Genomic DNA, 20,046 nt, shown 5'->3' with positions numbered 1-20,046 from the left:
CATTGTTTCCAAACTTGCCTCAACAGTGTAAACCCATTGCAGTTAAATCTAGACGCTATAGCCAGGATGACCAGCTGTTTGTAAAAGACCAGATATCACATTTACTATCTGAAGGTATCATTGAGCCAAGTATATCCCCTTGGAGAGCACAGGTTGTAGTAGTCAAGATTCACTTGGCAGGCACAAAAAGAGACTTTGCATTGATTATTCCCAGACCATTAACCAATACACAGAACTAGATGCATACCCCCTCCCAAGGATAGAGGATATGGTGCATGACCTTGCAAAATATAAGGTGTTCTCCACATTTGACTTAAAGAGTGCATATCACCAAATCAGCATTAAAGAGAGAGAGGAAGTACACTGCTTTTGAGGGTGCAAGGAAATTGTTTCAGTTTTGTAGGATTCCATTTGGTGTCACGAATGGTGTAGCTGCTTTCCAAAGAGCTATGGATAAACTAGTTGAAGATGAGAACCTCAAAGATACTTTTCCATATCTAGATAATATTACTGTAGGTGGATTAACTCAGGCTGAACATGATGAAAACGTTCAAAAGTTCTTGGATGTGGTTCAGAAACGGAAGATCACCCTAAATGAAGTGAAATCGGTTGTGTCTGTTCCTACAATCAATGTTCTAGGGTATTGTGTCGGTAATAATGTGATAAAGCCTGACCCTGACAGATTACGTCCCCTTCAAGAATTACCGCCTCCCACAAATATGGGGTCTCTGCGAAGAGCTCAAGGGTTGTTTGCATATTATGCCAAATGGATCCCTCGTTTTTCTGATATGATTCATCCCTTAGTGAACACAAAAACTTTTCCACTGAGTGAGCCAGCACTAGCTGCTTTTAACTCCTTAAAAAAAACAACTTATGGATGTTTCACTACGGTCTGTGGATGAGAGCCTTCCCTTTGTTGTGGAGTGTGATGCTTCGGAAGTTGCTGTTTCAGCAGTCTTAAACCAGGGTGACCGGCCGGTAGCTTTCATGTCAAGAACGCTCCAGGGTAGTGAGTTGCATTATCCAGCAGTGGAAAAGGAGGCTACCGCTATTATTGAAGCTGTTCGCAAGTGGAGCCATTTCTTAGCAAGACGACATTTTACTCTGATTACTGATCAGCGATCCGTGATGTTCATGTTAGACAGCAGGAAGAGAACTAAAATAAAGAATAACAAGATACAAGAGTGGAGGTTGGAGCTGGCATCGTACAGCTATACCATACAGTATCGTCCTGGGAAACAGAATATTGCACCGGACACCCTGACTCGTGCCTATTGTTGTTCTATTTCTTTAATGTCGAATCTCACTGACATCCACGAGAACCTCTGCCATCCTGGGGTCACTCGTCTTTTGCACTTTGTGCGATCTAAAAACCTCCCCTTTTCAACAGATGACGTGAAAAGAGTGTGTGCTTCCTGTAAAATCTGTGCACGACAAAAACCGCAATTCCATCATCCAGGAAAAGGAGTCCTCATAAAGGCCACCCAGCCAATGGAACGTCTTAGTATTGATTTCAAGGGGCCTCTGCCCTCTACCACGAACAACAAGTACATTCTTACGGTTATTGACGAGTATTCACGTTTCCCCTTTGTGTTTCCCTGTCCAAACATGCATTCTAAAACAGTGATCAAATGTCTTGAATCTATCTTTAGCCTTTGTGGAATGCCTAGTTTTATTCATTCAGATCAAGGTCCTTCTTTCATGTCCCAGGAACTGAAAATGTACCTTTCTCAGAAAGGGGTTGCAACAAGCAAAACAACACCTTATCATCCGATGGGGAACGGCCAGGTTGAGAGATACAATGGTATTATTTGGAAATCTATTCTTTTAATACTTGAAACTCGTAACTTGAAGACTCAACACTGGGAGATAGTACTTCCTGAGGTTTTGCATTCAGTTAGGTCGCTCTTATGTACAGCAACCAATGAAACCCCTCATGAACGTTTCTTTAGGTTTCAGCGACGCTCTAGTCTTGGAAATACATTACCATCATGGCTTTTGACTCCTGGACCCGTACTATTGCGACGACATGTTAGGTCTAGCAAACATGAACCGTTAACTGATCAGGTTCAACTCATGAATGCAAACCCAATGTATGCAAATGTCAAATATCCAGACGGAAGAGAATCAACTGTGTCTACTCGTGACTTAGCTCCAAGTCCTGAGGGTGCAATGATTCCTGTACACCAGGTTGAATCGTTAAGAGAGATGGAGTCCCCAAATACACCTGGAGTGCAGGATGCACAAACTCATGTTACACCTGAAGTGCAGGATGCACAAACTCATGACAGTTCACAAACTAATGATAGCCGTGATTCTCATGTGCCCAGTGAGCCCACTGAGCTAAGAAGATCCACTCGTGTGTCAAGACCTCCTGATCGCTACGGATGGGATTAAACCAATACATTTGTTTAGTTTAACAGTGAAATTTTCTAGGAGGGGAGAATGTAGTATTATTATTTGTGGTAGGTCCTAGATATCAAACTATTTCTTTATGTTGTTTTCTAATGTTAATGTTTTGTAGCATGATTGTCATAACTTATGTGCTTGTGTTCATGTGTGCATGAATATTGATAGTTATTGTCTGTTTTTCTGTTACAGATGTGGTAGTTTGGTAATGTGTTGAATAAAGCTTGGAATCTGTCACCAAGTGTTTACTTTCATTACAGTAAATCATTGTAACATGACATGTATGCATCGTCATGAACTTTGTTTGAGTTTTGTAACTTGATGATTATGGTACCATAATCCATATTTTGAGAGAGAGAGAGAGAGAGAGAGAGAGAGAGAGAGAGAGAGAGAGAGAGAGAGAGAGAGAGAGAGAGAGAGAGAGAAATGAGGTATGTTTAACTGGTAAAATGAATCAGAAAACTACTGTTTTGTGATTTTCAGAGATTTTACTTTTAAAAAATACATTTTATTGAAATTTTTCTGTTTGCATTAATATTAATATCTGAGAGTAAATAATTGCCACAAAGTAACGAATACGAGGCGATAGAGGGGAAAACTGAGTAAGGAGGAGGGTTATACCCACTCAGAGGATGACAACAAGTGAGCATATGATAACAGAACTAACACACAGCTCAGAACTACTGAGGCAAATGTAATACAGCTGCATCCCTAATTAACTCTTCCAGTTCACATACATCACTATCACTCTCCACAAAATGGATGGCATGAGAGCGCCAAACTACCAATGCCCAGAACCTGAACCAGAAAGATGGCTGAGAGAAGTAGCAAAGGGGCTGTACAGACCTTGGTATCAAGACACGCCATGATTCCCTGCTCATAGACAAGGCCAATGGAAGCAGGGCAGTCCTAAGGGCTGATTACAGATAAGACACCAAAGCTCCGACACTCTCTCTCATGGGGGAAACTGAGAAAAGCTCAATACCATGGGGAGGGGGGGCCCTATTTGCCCTAAAATATACGTATAGTCAAATTTCTAACCATAAAAAATATTTCTCAATTACAGGCAGTTCCCGGTTATCGGCAGGGGTTCCATTCTCAGTAAGGTGCTGATAAGCGAAAGCTGCCATTAACCAAAACTTGGTGATTTATGGTGCTGATATCCGGTCAATGGCGCTTCCTTCAAGTATGTTATGACACCTTAACTCTATCATAAGGTGCCGATAACAGGAACTCGGCGCATTATGGCACCATAAAACCAGATCCCCATTAACAGAGTCCGACGATAATCAGGAACTGCTGTACCTTTATTTTTCTCCTGAACCAAACCACACAGGGAGCAAAAGAAGTCAGAGCAGGAGTGAGAGGAATTAACCTAGGCTAGCATGTAGGCTAATGGAGGATGAGATGCAACCCCGGAAGACAAAAAGAAAAGACTAGGTAGGCTTATGGTGTGCCCTAACAAATTGTCTACGTAATCTATCAGCCTCTAGCATCTTCCGATACTTCCCAAATTTTATCCTCTCATCAGATCGTACTCTTTATCTTTACACCAAGAAAACCACACTTGGGCCTCAACAACTAGGCTAAAACACAGTGGCCATCATGCACAACTGAAACATTCAGTTTCCATAAACTCTTTCCTATACAGCCTAATGCTTTCATCTCTGCTTGTAGTCAATGACATGATGCAAAAACAGAAAACCATACCATACATAAGAAAATCAGCCAGAAATCATCAAAATTATTATGAACACTGATTCACACCATCTGCATGAGGACATGGATGAAATGTGACAAGAATGTCACCTGGTGGGAAACAGGTGATTACATACAGTGCTAGCAGGTTAGTCTAGCATCATTTTTTTTTATTTTGTTTGCCGATCGCACTTAATGGCTTGAAGATTTAAGCTAACTTTAATAGTAGTTAAGATTAATTCCAAACAATTCAGAATGCCCACTTAAAACACAAAAATGCTAAGCAAAACTTTCCCATTCAATGTTATAATAATGATATTTTAATCAGATAAAAATAATCAATCACAACTGGTGTACACTGCATTAACACAATATCAGTAGATCAATTAAAACCTAATGTAACAAAACAAAACACCAACCTTCACTAGAAATGACACTTAAATCAAAGTTCTTGAAACTACGATTTGCTCTCAAGCTTAGGAACAAAGCATCAATAACTTTCCTAGGAATGAGACTTGAAATGTTGGCGACAACCACCCTATTTGAGTTCTCTTTAATTTTCACTGAATTGTCATCTTTAATCTTGTTAAGGAGATCTTGGACTAAAGATACTTCTCGTAAATCTTGCGAAGTAACTGAATCACCCTTATCTGAAAGAATTCAATAAAATAAAATATAAACTTTATTCAAAATATTGACAAAAAATGGTATTTTTATAATAAAATAAAGTTTTATATATACTTTCCAAGTATAATTACATAGCTATAGGTTATAACCAGTATGACAGCTTAAATTCAAAATTTGCAGCAACGCTGCGATTGTTTAGTATAGGTGACAGCACCGCCCACTTCAAACACCACCACCAGGAACAACTTAGTAGATAACCTCATTCTGTTTATGCTTATGTCCATCAGAGGGGAGGAGGGAGGGCTCCGATCATGTAATTACTTGATAAGTATATATACAACCTCATTTTATTATAAATATTTAATTTTTATAAAAGTAACTTACCAAGTAATTACACATTGCTAAATCCCACATTGACAAGAGATGGAATACAAGGCATATCTTACTCTAAAACATTAAAACATGTAATGAATTAGGAATAGAAAACCTGCTAGCACTGAATACAATGCTTGATGTTCCTTGTTAGTTAAGAGAGTCTGCAGTCTGCTGTAAAAACTGCCTGTGGTTGGTGCTCAACTTAACCTGCAGTGTCACAGCTGTAAAACCCTGGGGTGCCTCTTCTTAACAGGGAGCTTTGTAGTGCTGGAGTAGTCCGAAGGCTACCAAAGCATCAGTAGAAGTTTTGCAGCAAAGGAATTGACTGATGGCTAGCAAACACTTCAAAAGGTCCTTTGCCCTGGGCGCAGCAACGCAATAAAATCAACCAGAAAACAGTGTCACCTACACTTAAAAACCACAACCCATCCACTGAGAGTGGTGGGTGCTCTAGGTACACTGTATGCCCTCGACTCCCTAAAACTCAATACCTTAATACAAGGTGAAGAGATAGTAGGAGAAAATACTATGCTTCCTTCCGCGGCACCGTGCCAGTAGTAATAAACGCAAGGTACTGCCAAAAATTTTAACAATCGTTTTACTTCCTGAAAACAGTCAAAAGCGAAGATCGATTACACTATCAGAAGAACGTTTGTAGAATGGACCTAAGGGACAAGTACTGCATGAGAGCTAATAGGGTAGAAGCTGTTATGATGTTTTTAGCTATTACAGTGGTACCTCGAGATACGAAATTAATCCGTTCCGAGGCGGCCTTCGTATCATGAGTTTTTCGTATCTTGAACTGCATTTTACATGTAAAATGCCTAATCCGTTCCAAGCCCTACAAAAACACCCCAGTAAATTATATTTCCAGGCTTACAACACGTTCTAGGGTTACGACGCCGATCCGACGGAAGAAATATGACTCCTAAAAGGCAAAATACTGTACATACTTGAGTAATATTCAACTGCATGTAAAGTTCAACCCCAATTTTACTGCATGTATTAGGACTTTGGCATATGTCCCTAAGCAATAAGCCTAGCCTATGTTAGCAGTTGCTACTGTAGCCTAGTCTTTGATTCTGACATCTAAACCTAAGAAGCTAAAAGCTTAGAATATGCCAATAAAATGTATAAATAATCAGTATGCACTCATTTCAAATAATTATTAATTAATCATTAACTATAATACACAAACATACAAAAAAAAAAACCTTCCAACCGTTTTACATTCAGTTCTTATGAGTACCGAACGATCGCCAAGCAATCACTTTTCATAGGACACAGTAAGCCATAAATTTTCATTAGTATCTCTCTTCAACTAATGAAACTACCAAACAGTATAATAACCATTCATTTCTATTCTTTATTCTATCTTTACCTAATGGAGATACAGAGTTACTGACAGCTATAATGAAACATATACGTAATATTAAAACAGAAGGAGAATTCTAGAAAATATGTATTTGTTGGCTTCGATGATAGCAGTCTGATTTATTTTATATTTTACGATATCTAATTCACAATTTTTTTTTATTAAATGTATTGCATGTACTCATTTCAAATAATTAAGTAACCATTAACTATAATAAACAATAAAAAAAAAATAAAAAAAAGTTTCCAAACTTCTGTTTACATTCAGCACTTGCGAGTACCGAACGATCACCAAGCAATCACTTTTCCTAGCACACAGTAACCCATAAATTTTCATTATCTCTCTTCAACTACTGAAACTACCAAACAGTATAATAACCATTCATTTCCATTCTTTATTCTATCTTTACCTAATGTTTTTTTTTATTAAATGTATTGCTTGAATAAGTTTTTCAATTTACAGCATCCTTTTACCAATAGAATACATAGAGCACAAGTAACCATTAATTCTAGAAAATATGTATTTGTTGGCTTCGATGATAGCAGTCTGATTTATTTTATATTTTACGATATCTAATTCACAATTTTTTTTATTAAATGTATTGCATGTACTCATTTCAAATAATTAAGTAACCATTAACTATAATAAACAATAAAAAAAAAATAAAAAAAAGTTTCCAAACTTCTGTTTACATTCAGCACTTGCGAGTACCGAACGATCACCAAGCAATCACTTTTCCTAGCACACAGTAAGCCATAAATTTTCATTATCTCTCTTCAACTACTGAAACTACCAAACAGTATAATAACCATTCATTTCCATTCTTTATTCTATCTTTACCTAATGTTTTTTTTTATTAAATGTATTGCTTGAATAAGTTTTTCAATTTACAGCATCCTTTTACCAATAGAATACATAGAGCACAAGGGGTAGATGCTGACCAATAGGAGAGCAGGATCTAATGGGGTGACTAGCATCAGGAACCAATGGGAGAGCGGGAGGATGGTGGCGAGTTTACTCAGCTGGCGGCGCGCAAGTTTTAAAATTGTTCTCAGTGGTCCGGGCGAATCTTGGGACTTTACAGCAACAACCTTTCGTAACTTGAACTATTTTCGTATGTAGAGCCCAAAAAATCTTCGTATTTGCTTTCGTACCTCGAGTTTTTCGTAAGTTGAGCCTTTTGTATGTCGAGGTACCACTGTACTTAAAAAGAGGAAAATGCTCTTCTAAATCTGAGTGTGTTTCAGAAAATAAAGTCCATTTGGATAAAGGACAAGATTATCTAATCTGAGGTCAAGAAGAGTTCTTGTCATAACAGCCAAGGTGTATGGATGGTCCTGAACTTTCGGCCCCTTTCAGGTAATACCTGACATTCCCACTGGACAAAGAGCTCTCAATTCTTCCTGAGAGCTAGAGAGCGCTTCTGGGCACTCAGAGTATAAGCTGGCGCCAGGATGTGGCTGGTTCCAGGAGAGCTGGACATTCAGAGCATAAACTGGTGCTAAGCTGTGGTTGGCGCCAGACGAGCTATGAGCTAGAGTGCTGTCAGGCTCTCCTGGAAGTCAAGGAAGTCTGTAAAATTCTTAAGGGAGAAAGAAACAGATCCGGTACTTGGACGGGTCCTAGTTCTTGGTTAAAATCCAAGGGAAAAGAGCAACCCACATCTCCTTCCTTGCTTAGATGAGCCAAGGACTTGAAAGGTCATTGAGACAAGGATGACAAAGGAACTGGGTCGCTATGCTTAAACCTCAGTTAAGCCTAGTTCTATATACAAGCACTCCCGGTTATTGGCAATCCAGTTTTATGGGGCTTGTCTAGCTCCATAAAATTGGTGATTTATGGCTCCATAACAGGGCGAGTTCCGGTTATCGACACCATAACATACCTAACAGAGGTGCCATAATGGTGCTTATGGCATCAAGAACCAGTTATTGGGACCATTATGGGGCCATAAATCACCAAGTTTCATGTTAATGGCAGTTTTCACTTAACGGCAACCCCCGCTGATAACCAGGGATTGCCTGTACACCTAAATGGTGGAATACAAAGATTCCAGGTTTCCTGAGAAAGAAATGTGGTAATCCACAAAGCAGTCACGGATGTCTCGACAGAAAAATTGCCCCTTCGGGCTGGCAGATGAAGAGGGAAGATTGACTTCTACATCTTATGATAGTTGCTGCAGCACATCTAGAAAAAGATTTCAATTGACAGGTGGCCTCCGGACAGTCAGGAGCCTGTAGGGGCAAGAGCGGAACACCTTGGTAAGATTTCTCGAGGTGAAGTTGTCCGAGAACACACGGTTGGGGGAGGATTTTGTCAAGTCCATCAACAACTGAACAGGTTCGGGAACCATCGAGACAGGTAGAATTAGAGCTAAAATGTTAATGCAACTTGCAGTTATCCCAAGGCTTATATAGCTCCTCCTTGACTTAAACGAGGTTCGTGAGGAGAGGAGGTCGACGGACCAGTCTGTAGCATTGTGTCTGTGCATATGCTACAGGAACAGTATGGACAATCAAAGAAGAAGACAAAGATTTCTTGAAGGGGCAAACAGGTCCAAAAAGGACTTGCCCCATCAATTCACAGATCCCGGAAACCAGGGGATCTAAAGTCCATCATGAAGACGTGTTTCTCACAGCTCAGTATGTCTGCTAGAACTTCAGTTCCCTGAGTGAACTGAGTAATTAGAGGACTTTATGATCTGTCCACAGAAAAAGGATTCCTACTATTTAAGAGCAGGGAGCATGGGACAGCTTCTGCTTACAAATATACATACATCAGAACTGTGGTCTTGCTGAATGGCTACCATCATCTAAGAGTGTACAAGTGTACTAATCTTTAGAGCCTGTGAAGAACTTCACAGTGTTTTCAGTCTTTACTAGAAACTTCAGAAATGGATGAAAATTGGAGGATGAGTTGCAAATAAAAACTCATAGACTGTCCAACCATGCTACCACCTTGGTGGGGACCAAAGTATACTAGTATGAAAGACAGAAAAAGTCTAAAATTCCAAAAGATGAGACTGAAAATCCAAGGGGGCTTCCAATACACTTGACTAGAAGGCCTAGATCAGTCTAGTCACTAGAGGGAGGAAAGACAAAAGACATTTATCTTGCTCCTTTAAACAAAAGCTGTTTCAATCTTGAAAAGACTTCTAGGATGACAAGGGAAGAACTAAAGGAGAAAGCCTCCACCAACAAGTTTAAAAATTCGGACACAGACGTCCTTGTCTGGGATAGACTTGGTCCCTGTGAAATCTGAAATGGTGCACAAGTGTAATGATGTTAATCTTTCATTTAAATTAATGGCAATACCTTTCATAATTGTTGGACTGGAAAAACGAATTGGTTTTCATCTTATCAAAATGTTAACTACTCAAAGGCGTGGTTGTCTATGATCGAGTGTGTGTGCATAAATGTAATGAAGTGCGTAGCTGTGTGAGCTCAAATTGCAATGTTTGAGATGCGTACAGCAATGCTAATGGGGAAAGGAATGTAGCTCCCCTTGTTTTCATTTGAAATATCATATTTCTCCCTTGTAACAGGTATGCACTTGTCACAGTTTATAATTTACATGTTGTCATAACATTTAAAAGTTTTTTTTTGTATTTTACCTTGATGTAACTCCCAATTACCAAGAATTGTTATGATACTGTTACGTAAGTTGCATCATGTTGAGCTGGCATGTGGTTGCAATTGCACCACCAACCACAGGCTAAGATGTGCGATATTCTTGTACAGTAGTGCCTCAGGATACAAAATTAATCCATTCCGAAGCGGCCATCATTTTACATGTAAATTGCCTAATTTGTTCCAAGCCCTACAAAAATACCACAATAAATTTTATTATAAAGCTAAATTGACCAATAAACAATGAAATACAATAATTTGGACCATTCAATACCTAACCTAACTGTGCCTGACCTGTAAATAAGTGTATTAGTGTGCAGGGTACAAGAAATACTGTACGTACAAAACACATTAAAAAATGGCAGAAAATATTAACACTGAACTTTACGAAACACATTAACAAATGGCAGAAAACATTAACACTTAAGTTTACGAAAAACTTAAAATTAAATTCCTTTTTTTTTTTTTTTTTTTTCTGATTTTTACATTTTTTTTTTTTTACTTTTTTACTTTACGTTTTTTTACAAAATTTCAATTTCTTCACCACTTCCAATTTTCTGTTTTTTCGTATCACTTGGACCTTCTTGTTTGCTCACTACTAAAGGCTTCTTTAAAAAATAACTATCCAAGAAGATTGCTTCTGCCTGCTTTTCAAAATGTTCCTGACACGACTCAGGCAAACGTCATCGAACTGCGCAAGCATATGACCTGTGTAAGCCTTTTCGGGGTGTCTCTTTTCTACAAATGATTGCACTTTATGAAAAGCAGCTAGAACATCCTTAATTTCTGCCATTGTCATAGGGTCCTCCTCCTCCTCCTCGCCGCTGCTAGAGAACTCTGCATGGCCTCCAACTCCTTCAGGTGATCCATCGGAAGATCCTCTTGGTGCTCCTCGAGAAGGTCATTGATGTTGTCCTTGTTGACGACCTGCTCCATGGACTTGCCGAGTGCAATGATCTTGCCAAGATCTGGTTGCTAAAGTTTCAGAATTGTCAATTGTTTCTGAATCTGCATCAGCTTCGCCCATGTTGAATCCCTTGAAATCTCGGGCAGATACAGCATCAGGCCAGAATTTCCTCTTCAAAGAATTCAAGATTCGCGCTCGAAACCTCCTGCCAAGCTTGACTGATGAGTCGGATGCATATCATAACATCGAAATGGTCCTTCCAAAATGTGAATCTTTCCAAGCATTTGCTGGTTATTGGACCCGGACGAGGCTTAGCCTACCAAGGACAAGCCCCTGATGATGTGATTCATACCAGAGATATAGACTGAGAAGTGGTCCAAGGAAAAACCTGTGATTCCTGATCCGCAACTAAGGGAGGCCCCACTGTACTGCAATGTTAAAAGAGGGCAAATATCACGGAAAAGTAGCAGCCCATTATGGCGTCACAGAAAGTGCCATCTTCTTCATAGAAAAGGAATATTAAGGTAACAGACACCTTACGATAACTGTTGGTGGAGAAATCTTCACCATTGTTTCTGCACTCTCTCTCCCCCCGACAGAGCAGAATTTTGAAGATTTTCAAAATCTGCACAAAATTCTCAGGAAAGCCAAGAAGCTGAACAATGAAAGAGGCAAGGGATATTTCTGAAGAAAGCTCCAATAATTTTTCAAATGGGTAAGCTCATGAAAGCCTTACCATAACACCTTCGTGAAAATGTAAAAGTACCTCAACATGATGCAGCCACCCAAAACCCTTGATGAAGTACCTCCTGAAGAAGGGGGAAGAGGCACCCTCAGATGAGATGTAACTCCTATACTTTGCTGTGCAGCCATATCTTCATCGTCATTTATCAGACTGCACAGCTAATTCATCATCATCATCTAGAATCAACATTCATCACTGGTGAGTACCCACGTGATTTAATCTTAAGTTTTTATTATATTATATTACAGGTACCCAGTATATTATATATTATTATTATTTAATCTTATTTAATAATATATTAGTGTAATATAATTATTCAATCTTATTACAGGCAGTCCCCTGTTATCAGATGGGATTCTATTCCTGGGGGCTTGAAGGTAACTGAAAATCCCCGATATCCCATATTCAAAAGTCTATGGGCACTGCAATCTGCCTTAAAGTGCCCTAGACTGGTTAATGATGCCTTACACAGTGTTGCAGCCAAATATTTAACCCTAATATGTAATAAGTCTTTAGAGAGAGAGAGAGAGAGAGAGAGAGAGAGAGAGAGAGAGAGAGAGAGAGAGAGAGAGAGAGAGAGAGAGAGATGCTTAATGAAGACAATTTTCATATCCCTTGATATCGTCTTCCTTTTCTTAGTGGCACTTCCAAACCTCTTTTCCTCCATTTCTTTATTTATCCTATTTTCTAGTTAAAGCAGTAAAAAGTAAAAGAATGATAAAAGTATTGTTTGAGACATTATCATTATTGCTTAAATGCGTACAACCATAAACAACTAAACAAAAACATTTGTTTTGCTATGAGCAACTGAATCAGGTAACAAGGGCTGTTTTGCTGACATTTCCGCCATCGAACGATAGTAAAAATTGACATAGCTATGTTACAAATGGTAAGTAGAATAGAACTGATATATTTTTACATTATACCTATATTTGCAACAGAGAAAATATTGGCAAGGATATATACTACTAAATTTAAGCTGCAGTTGTAGCTGAAACTGAAAAAAACAATGTTCACACTGCTAATGACTAGAAATTATCGTGCATAAGCAACTTGGATGAAATTTGACTGTAAATAACAGTAGAGAAAAAGGTATTTTATTAAATATCACTGGGCATGAAAGAAGATATTTTACTGTTGTTTTCATCCCCAAAAAAGATAAATACGTTAAGCTTGTATTATGATAAAACTGGGTGAAAAAAAGCAAATGGAATCTATTAATGTTTTTACACAAAAAACATGCCCCCAGCACCATCTATTTCACAAGAAAATGTATTTAATTCATATTTCGACCTAGAAACAAAGTCATATAATGAAAAATAACCTTGTCTCATATAAATATAGTTTCTAGTGATTTATTTACACTAACTAGAATCAAAAAAATTGCTCTGAATTGAGTTAAATATGGCGAAATAAACTTAACTCTGCCCTCAGCTGATTTTTCCAAAATCCAAAACATTGATTGCTCTCTTTGTATTTTATAATACAATAGTAATATGAGAATACATATACTGTAGTTTCATTGGATACAGTGAAGTAAAGTATATATAACTTTATAAAAGATCCATGGAAAACATGCATATTTGTTATGTTTGTATTTTATGACGGTCTCACAGCACCTAAGCTGCCAATAACCAGACGATAGCTCTGGAAGCCGAGCTATGAATATATTGGCAAAGCATCATAAAATCTGAATGCCGATTAATGGGACTGCTTCACTATACTATATTGTAGTATTAGTATTAGTACAGTGGACCGCCCTTATCGCGGGGAATGAATTCCAGACGCCCCTGGCGAATAACTAGAATCTGGAATTACTTAAAATGCCTTTAAAAAATGCTTAAAACTGCCTATTTTGTTAGTTCAAACTCATGAAAAACCCACTAACCATGCTTATACCTGGTTTTTTATATAGTTTCATAAAAAAGTGCATTTAATCATGAAATTGATAGGAAAATACAGTAATTTGTGGTTATTTTGAGAAAATACTGTAAATAGTATGCAAATTTCCTTCAAATAATGGGTAGATATGGTCTGAGGAGAAATCTGTGTATATCTGAGTCCGCGAATCTCAAGAACACGAATACTGGTGGTCCATTATACAGGCAGTTCCCAATTATCGGCTGACTCTGCTAACGGTGATATGGTTTTATGGGGCTTGTCTAACGCCATAAAATTGGCGATTTATGATGCCATAACTGGCCGCGCTTCAGTTGGTACCGATAATAGAGTTATGGTGCCACAACATACCTAACAGAGGCTATTAACCGAAACTCAGTGCCATAAATCGCTGAGTTTCGGTTTATGGCGGTTTTTGCTTATCAGCACCCCACTTAGAATGGAAACTGCCCCTAAACCCCCAAAACAACTGGGGACTGCCTTTATTACTGTACATTATCATTATTTAATGTTATTACAGTAAATACAGGCAGTCCCAGGTTATTGGCAGCCTCAGTTACCGGTGATCCGGTTTTAAGGGATTCTCTGGCAATGAAGATAACTGGATTTTCGGCACCAATAAGCGCCAATCCCCAGTTATCGGCACTGATCCCCACTTAACAGCGCAGCTGAAAGCCATCGGCACTATTATCGCCAATTTTCGGTTACTGTCACACCATCAGGAATGGAATCTCCCCCCACCTATAACTAGGACTGCCTGTAATACAAAAATCCATGCAAGTTCTTGCAAATAATTTATAATGTTTCATAGAAAAATCCACGAATAGGTGAGTTGAGTTTCCTGTGAATAATTTATAATTGGGTTCAACATAAAAATTCCATGAATAAGTGAATCCATGAATCGTGAGCCCGCAAATAGCAGGCACTTTTTGTATAACAAGCACACTGATCTACAACTAAATTACCTACAACTTGCCTAGCTTCACTCCATTTGATCTTAATGTTTGCATTCTTTGGCAACTGATCTCCACCCTGCACATGACTCCCAGGTTGACCACATCAAGGAGACAACAGGCACACACCACTTCCTCTCCTCAACATATCCCACTTCCATACACCTCTAAAAGTGAGGGGTGTCAAAGGACCGTGGCTAAGTTATGGCTAAAATACAGGAAGGGCATTGGTTATTCCTCTGCAGTAAGGGGGGACCCAAAAAAGGAATGATTCATTAGGGTTGGCAATAAAGAAAATTTAGAAGCAGTCAACTCCAAATATTTTCTAAAGTAGTCCTAAGACTTGTTAAATCAGATACTAATTTCCCAAAACTCATATCCTGAACAATACAGGGAGCTTTTAGTGAAGAAAAACACCTAAATGAAGACGGGTTACTAGGTACACCAGAAGAGGGAGAACAGTTACTCTGACAAATCATGACCACTAGAAAAGCTCTTTTTATCATTACTTCCTAGCCTAGCTTTAGAATCCATTTTTGTATTCTTGTCTACTTCTCACCTCTCATTACATTTCAAATAGTAATTATTCATAACATCTTCAGGCCGAGCTGTACAATGAATGCAACAGTTGCTGAAACAACAACCCTTGTTCTTACATTTATGCAAATATCGACATCATAGGATATAGGGTAAAGACTGTTGCACTCCTCTACCCAATATATCCTTTGTTGTCATTTCCTGAATATCCATCCATCATAACAGACAAAATTACATTAATATCAAAACAAATCAAAACCGGCAAAGAAAATGTCTCCAAACCTGTCCAATGCATCCTTGCAAGCCAACAACACATATAACACTGAATGGAAAATAACAAGATGCCTTTACCACTAGCTTACTTGAAAGGTTCAAATTAAGTGACCTATCAATTTTTTATTTTCCTCCTGCCTAACCCAGGGGTTACAGCTATCGTAATAGAGAGGTAAGATTCATTTAAAAAATAGTAATGTCTTATTTTATCAGTATGGTAGTATTTTTTTCAGAAAGTAAAAACTTTGGACTGTACTTCACTTTCAATTTCTTTTTATCAGCAGGACATTAGAGGACTTTAATGTATGTACCTTATTCAATGCATACAACAAAAAACTAATACATGAAAAATAACAGTAAGTATAATTAAAGATTGCTTGCCTCCACTTATTGATGACCCAACCACTTTCACTTCAGAGTCTTTTCCAAAAGGTTTCACATAGTTGACAACTCGGGCACATTTTTCAGCATCCTCCCTCAAAGCATAGCAAGCCATTAAGAACTCTGAAAATAAAGTAGATACATAAAAACCCATAAATATATCTTTAAGATACATGGATAACAATAAAATGCTCTCACTGTGTTACTCTTGGCCAAGCATGCAAACAGGAATAAAAAAATTTTCCACTATAAATTGCAAATTAAAATATAGTAACCATAATTTATTGAGTATGGATTCATAAATATTAAATACGTACAGATCACTTGCCAAATAAAATCATAGTATAAAAATGTGATGATAAAAAAGTGAAAAAATGTAAATAAGTTTTATGAATAAAGCATTGGAAAATTTATTTAGTTTTTAGAATTGTAAGTCTGTTCCAAAAATCATAAAGGAGCCCTCAAAACAAAAACGGCCTCCTAGTTCCCAACCACCTTCATGTAGGCAAGGGTGCAAAGAATATCTGGGAAGATATAAATGGCAAGATCATTAAAAATTTGCACTGTATGTGGGAATGTTAGTAACAAAAATTAGTAAAACTGGTGGAACTGCTGACAAGAAGCAGTGACATCTGTTAAGAAGGTAAGTTTTAAAGGAGCTGACGCAATACCTATCAACAGCAAAACAAAACAATATAAAATAAGGTGGAATGGTAGTGAGACATGATGAAATAACTGAAGATGTGATAAAAGTATGGCTAACATGAGAATAATGAAAATTAAGATGTGTTTTCAGTTCTCTCACCAGAGCCAGGAAGACCAGAGAAGGAAAAGCACGAATTTTTGGAAAGGCAATAAGAAGCATCAGAGAAAAGGATTGCACTTCTATACCTTGTCAGGTATGCTTAGCACAACATAGATTGCAGTTAGCTAATTTAAAACTGAGATACAGAATACTGACAGTAAAGAGCCAGTAACAGGAATAAATTTTGGGAATAAAAAAAATAAAAAAGTAGTATCAAGAAAACTTCAGTAAATACAGCATAAAAAGTGGTCGGTATAACCTGCAGAAAGAAGGCATTAAAAAGGCACTGAGGGAGTACTTTTGAAGGTTTGTTATACATGAGAGACATGGCAGTGGAATCAAATGTACACAGTAAAACTAGAAGAGATGAGAGCCTTCAAGTTTCAGCAGAGGACAGGTCAAGAAGGGGACAGAGATATATTCAAAGTAAAAAGTAAGGAAGGCTATACAGCAAGTAGAGATTGAAGCAATATAATCCCGAATATTACTGAGTGTTCAAACAATAACCTTAGCACTATCATCAAGAGAAGAATTCCTTCTAAAATCCTCAAGTTTTGAGTTAAAGATAAGTAATGGTTTAATGACAGAGGTAACAACATTGGTTATTCCTGTGAAAAACATGAAGCCAATCATTAATGGAGGAACAATCAATCAGATATTTATGGCATAATTTCATTAAGCTTAAAAATCAAGCTCAGGTTATCTATAAGAGATGAATAAGCTTAAAATGAGGATGTGAAGAAATATGGCTTCCAAACAGTAAAATAAAAATTTGGAATGTTTTTTTATGAAAACCTCAATAAAAATGCAGTTTACATGGTTTTCAATAGTACACCCAAAGAATTAAAAGCAAGGTTTTTTTTAGGATTTTCAGCTAACAGAACAGTGTAGGAACAGAACCCTCGTCGAAAAATGGGAAACTACCTGTAGGTGCCATGAATTCTTTGTTTAAAGATTTTCAGTAATTCTACAATGTTTACACATTTGTTTACAAACATAAGCATATAAACAATTCTATATATGAAAGTCTCTTAGACAGGATTAGCAAGACTCAGTCACAGGATTCAAAAGCTTTATTCATTATTTGTGAAGACTGCAATACAAAACAATGCAAGTGGCTTTATTCAAATTCCACAGATCAACATGGCCGGTCTGCACTTGAGTTGTGTGTCCTTCGATTTTGTCCAGGTAATTGATGAACCCACTTATATATAAAAAAGGGGTTAAAGCTGGGAAGAAGAAGAAAATACTTTATCGAAATAACTGGCCTATGAACGCCCATTTTGGCTGTATTACTGATGGTTGACTGAGAGCCATAGGGTAAGCTAGGTACGTAGTATGTACTGTAAGGGGTAGACACAAATACTATTGCTAATAATAAAATATTGAAAATCAAGCTAAATTATTACAGCAAATTAATATAAAAAATAAGCCGAATTATGTCTGTTATCACAAACTTACGAAAAATTCCCTAAGTTACATTAGTGGCATAAGCAGATGTAAACAAACCATCATACAGTCTACTGGAATATTGTTTACAAAATCACTTTAAAATATCTATCAATGCATGTTACGATATTAAAATTATTTTTTTCCCTGAAATACCCTTGTAAAATAGGGGCACTTTTTATAGCTTCTTTATGCTTTATGAATGTGACATCATTATCAGCAGAGTAATACCTGTTGGAAGTAGATCCCCATAAATGTATTCCTTTAAGATTGGAAATGCCTTTTAACTTGGACAAGTGTAAAGTCTTACAAATAGGAACAAACAACCCTGCTTGGGAATGACATGAATAGTGTAGAACAAGAAAAGGACCTTGGAGTCACTATTATTGTGGACGTGGACTTAAAGTCCAAAAAACTATGCATAAAAGCTGAAAAGAAGGTGCAGAAACTAGTGGGATACATAAAGAGCCAGTTCAAATACAGAAACAAGGAAACAGTGCTGCAGCTCTACACATCAATAGTCAGACCTCATCTTGAATATGTAGTATAATTTTGGTCATCAACACTAAGAAAGGATATAGTAATGAGATTAGAAGGGGTACAGGCAACAGCTACAAAATTAATTCCATCCATCAAGCAAATCAGTTACCAAAGACGAATAGAGAGCCTGAACATGTATGGCTTAGAAACACGATGATTGCAGGACAGCTGATAGAAACAAAATAGTGAAAGGCACAAAAGTAGACAGTAACCTATTCACATTAAACGATAACCAGACAAGAAATATTGGATGGAAACTATTACTGAAGAGATACAACACATCCCATTGTGGGAACTTCTTTACACAGAAGATATGTGACACAATGAATAAACTGCCACAAGAAGTTGTAAACAACAAGTGTGGAAGACTTTAAAAGAAAGCTAGACAAAATCATTAGAACACAGTGAATGAATAGTAAAACCTGCTCCTAGGGATCAGGGAGCACATGATGTCACCTGGGATGGACTAATTAGTCTTTGAGACATCCTAATCCTTGTAACTCTCTCTCTCTCTGTACTGTAATGATATAAAAATTACAGTATAGTATTAAGCTAACTTTTAAATGAAATTAAAATACTTCCGAGCATGATTTTGTCATATTCAGAGAAAGATATGTAGAGTAAAGAAGTTCTTAAAAGCGAGGATGACAACTTCCAAAAATAGATTGACCAGAAAGGGAGAGAGAAATCTCTCTACAATACTTACTCCTTCATTTTTACAACTATTTATTTCTTTTTTAAGGGTAACGTATAAGGCATTTTTTAAATGAAATTACATTAACTTTAATTTCAATCAAAAGTTAACTTAATACTCTCTCTCTTTCTCCTTCCTTCATAAATCACGAATTTCCATCTTTTGATATCTAACATATTGTATTCCGTCTGTCTGTAATAATTCACAATTAATATCACTCTATTAACGTATGGCCAATCTCTCTCTCAATATGGTATTAAGCTAACTTTTAAATAAAATTAAAATGCTTTGAGAGAATTATTTTTTCATATTTAAAAAGAGAGAGAAGTAAAATAAACAAGTTCTTAAAAGGAGGTTGATAAGACTTCAAAAAATAAATAGGCCAGAAAGGGAGAAAGACAAATTTCTCTACGATACTAACTCTTGATTTTACAACCACTTATTTCTTTTTTAAAGGTAATGTATAAGCTAACTTTTAAGTGAAATTACAGTAACTTTAATCGAATGAAATTAAAGTTAGCTTAATACAGCTCGTTGTCGACTTACGACCTATGCTAGTTACGACTGATCGACTTTACAACCACCCAAAACTAAAATGACTGGGAAGCGACTTGAGCAAGAAAGAATGGTGTCCAGCTGAACATACAACAGTTTTTCCCCAGTTCCTGCCTCTCCACACAAGCAGCTCACTTCTCGCACTGCTAATAACTATCATTATGCATCTGCAACAAGGATATAACTCCAGTAACT

General features: G+C 37.3%; 1 protein-coding gene across 3 annotated transcripts in view; it reads right to left on the bottom strand.

The window, feature by feature from the left end:
- The window catches only part of LOC135205603 (uncharacterized), a 330,266-nt gene that overhangs the window by 136,182 nt on the left and 174,038 nt on the right, over window positions 1–20,046 (bottom strand). For all 3 annotated transcript variants that reach the window (XM_064236376.1, XM_064236378.1, XM_064236377.1), the window contains exons 7-8: window positions 15,809–15,931; window positions 4,527–4,757 (exon numbers count right to left, since the gene is read on the bottom strand). In XM_064236376.1, coding sequence (XP_064092446.1) covers window positions 4,527–4,757; window positions 15,809–15,931 — 354 coding nt within the window. The remainder of the gene's footprint in view (window positions 1–4,526; window positions 4,758–15,808; window positions 15,932–20,046) is intronic.

The sequence above is a fragment of the Macrobrachium nipponense genome, chromosome 24, assembly GCF_015104395.2.
Source record: "Macrobrachium nipponense isolate FS-2020 chromosome 24, ASM1510439v2, whole genome shotgun sequence".
Lineage (NCBI taxonomy): Eukaryota > Metazoa > Arthropoda > Malacostraca > Decapoda > Palaemonidae > Macrobrachium > Macrobrachium nipponense.
This window is presented reverse-complemented; position numbering and strand designations above follow the sequence as displayed.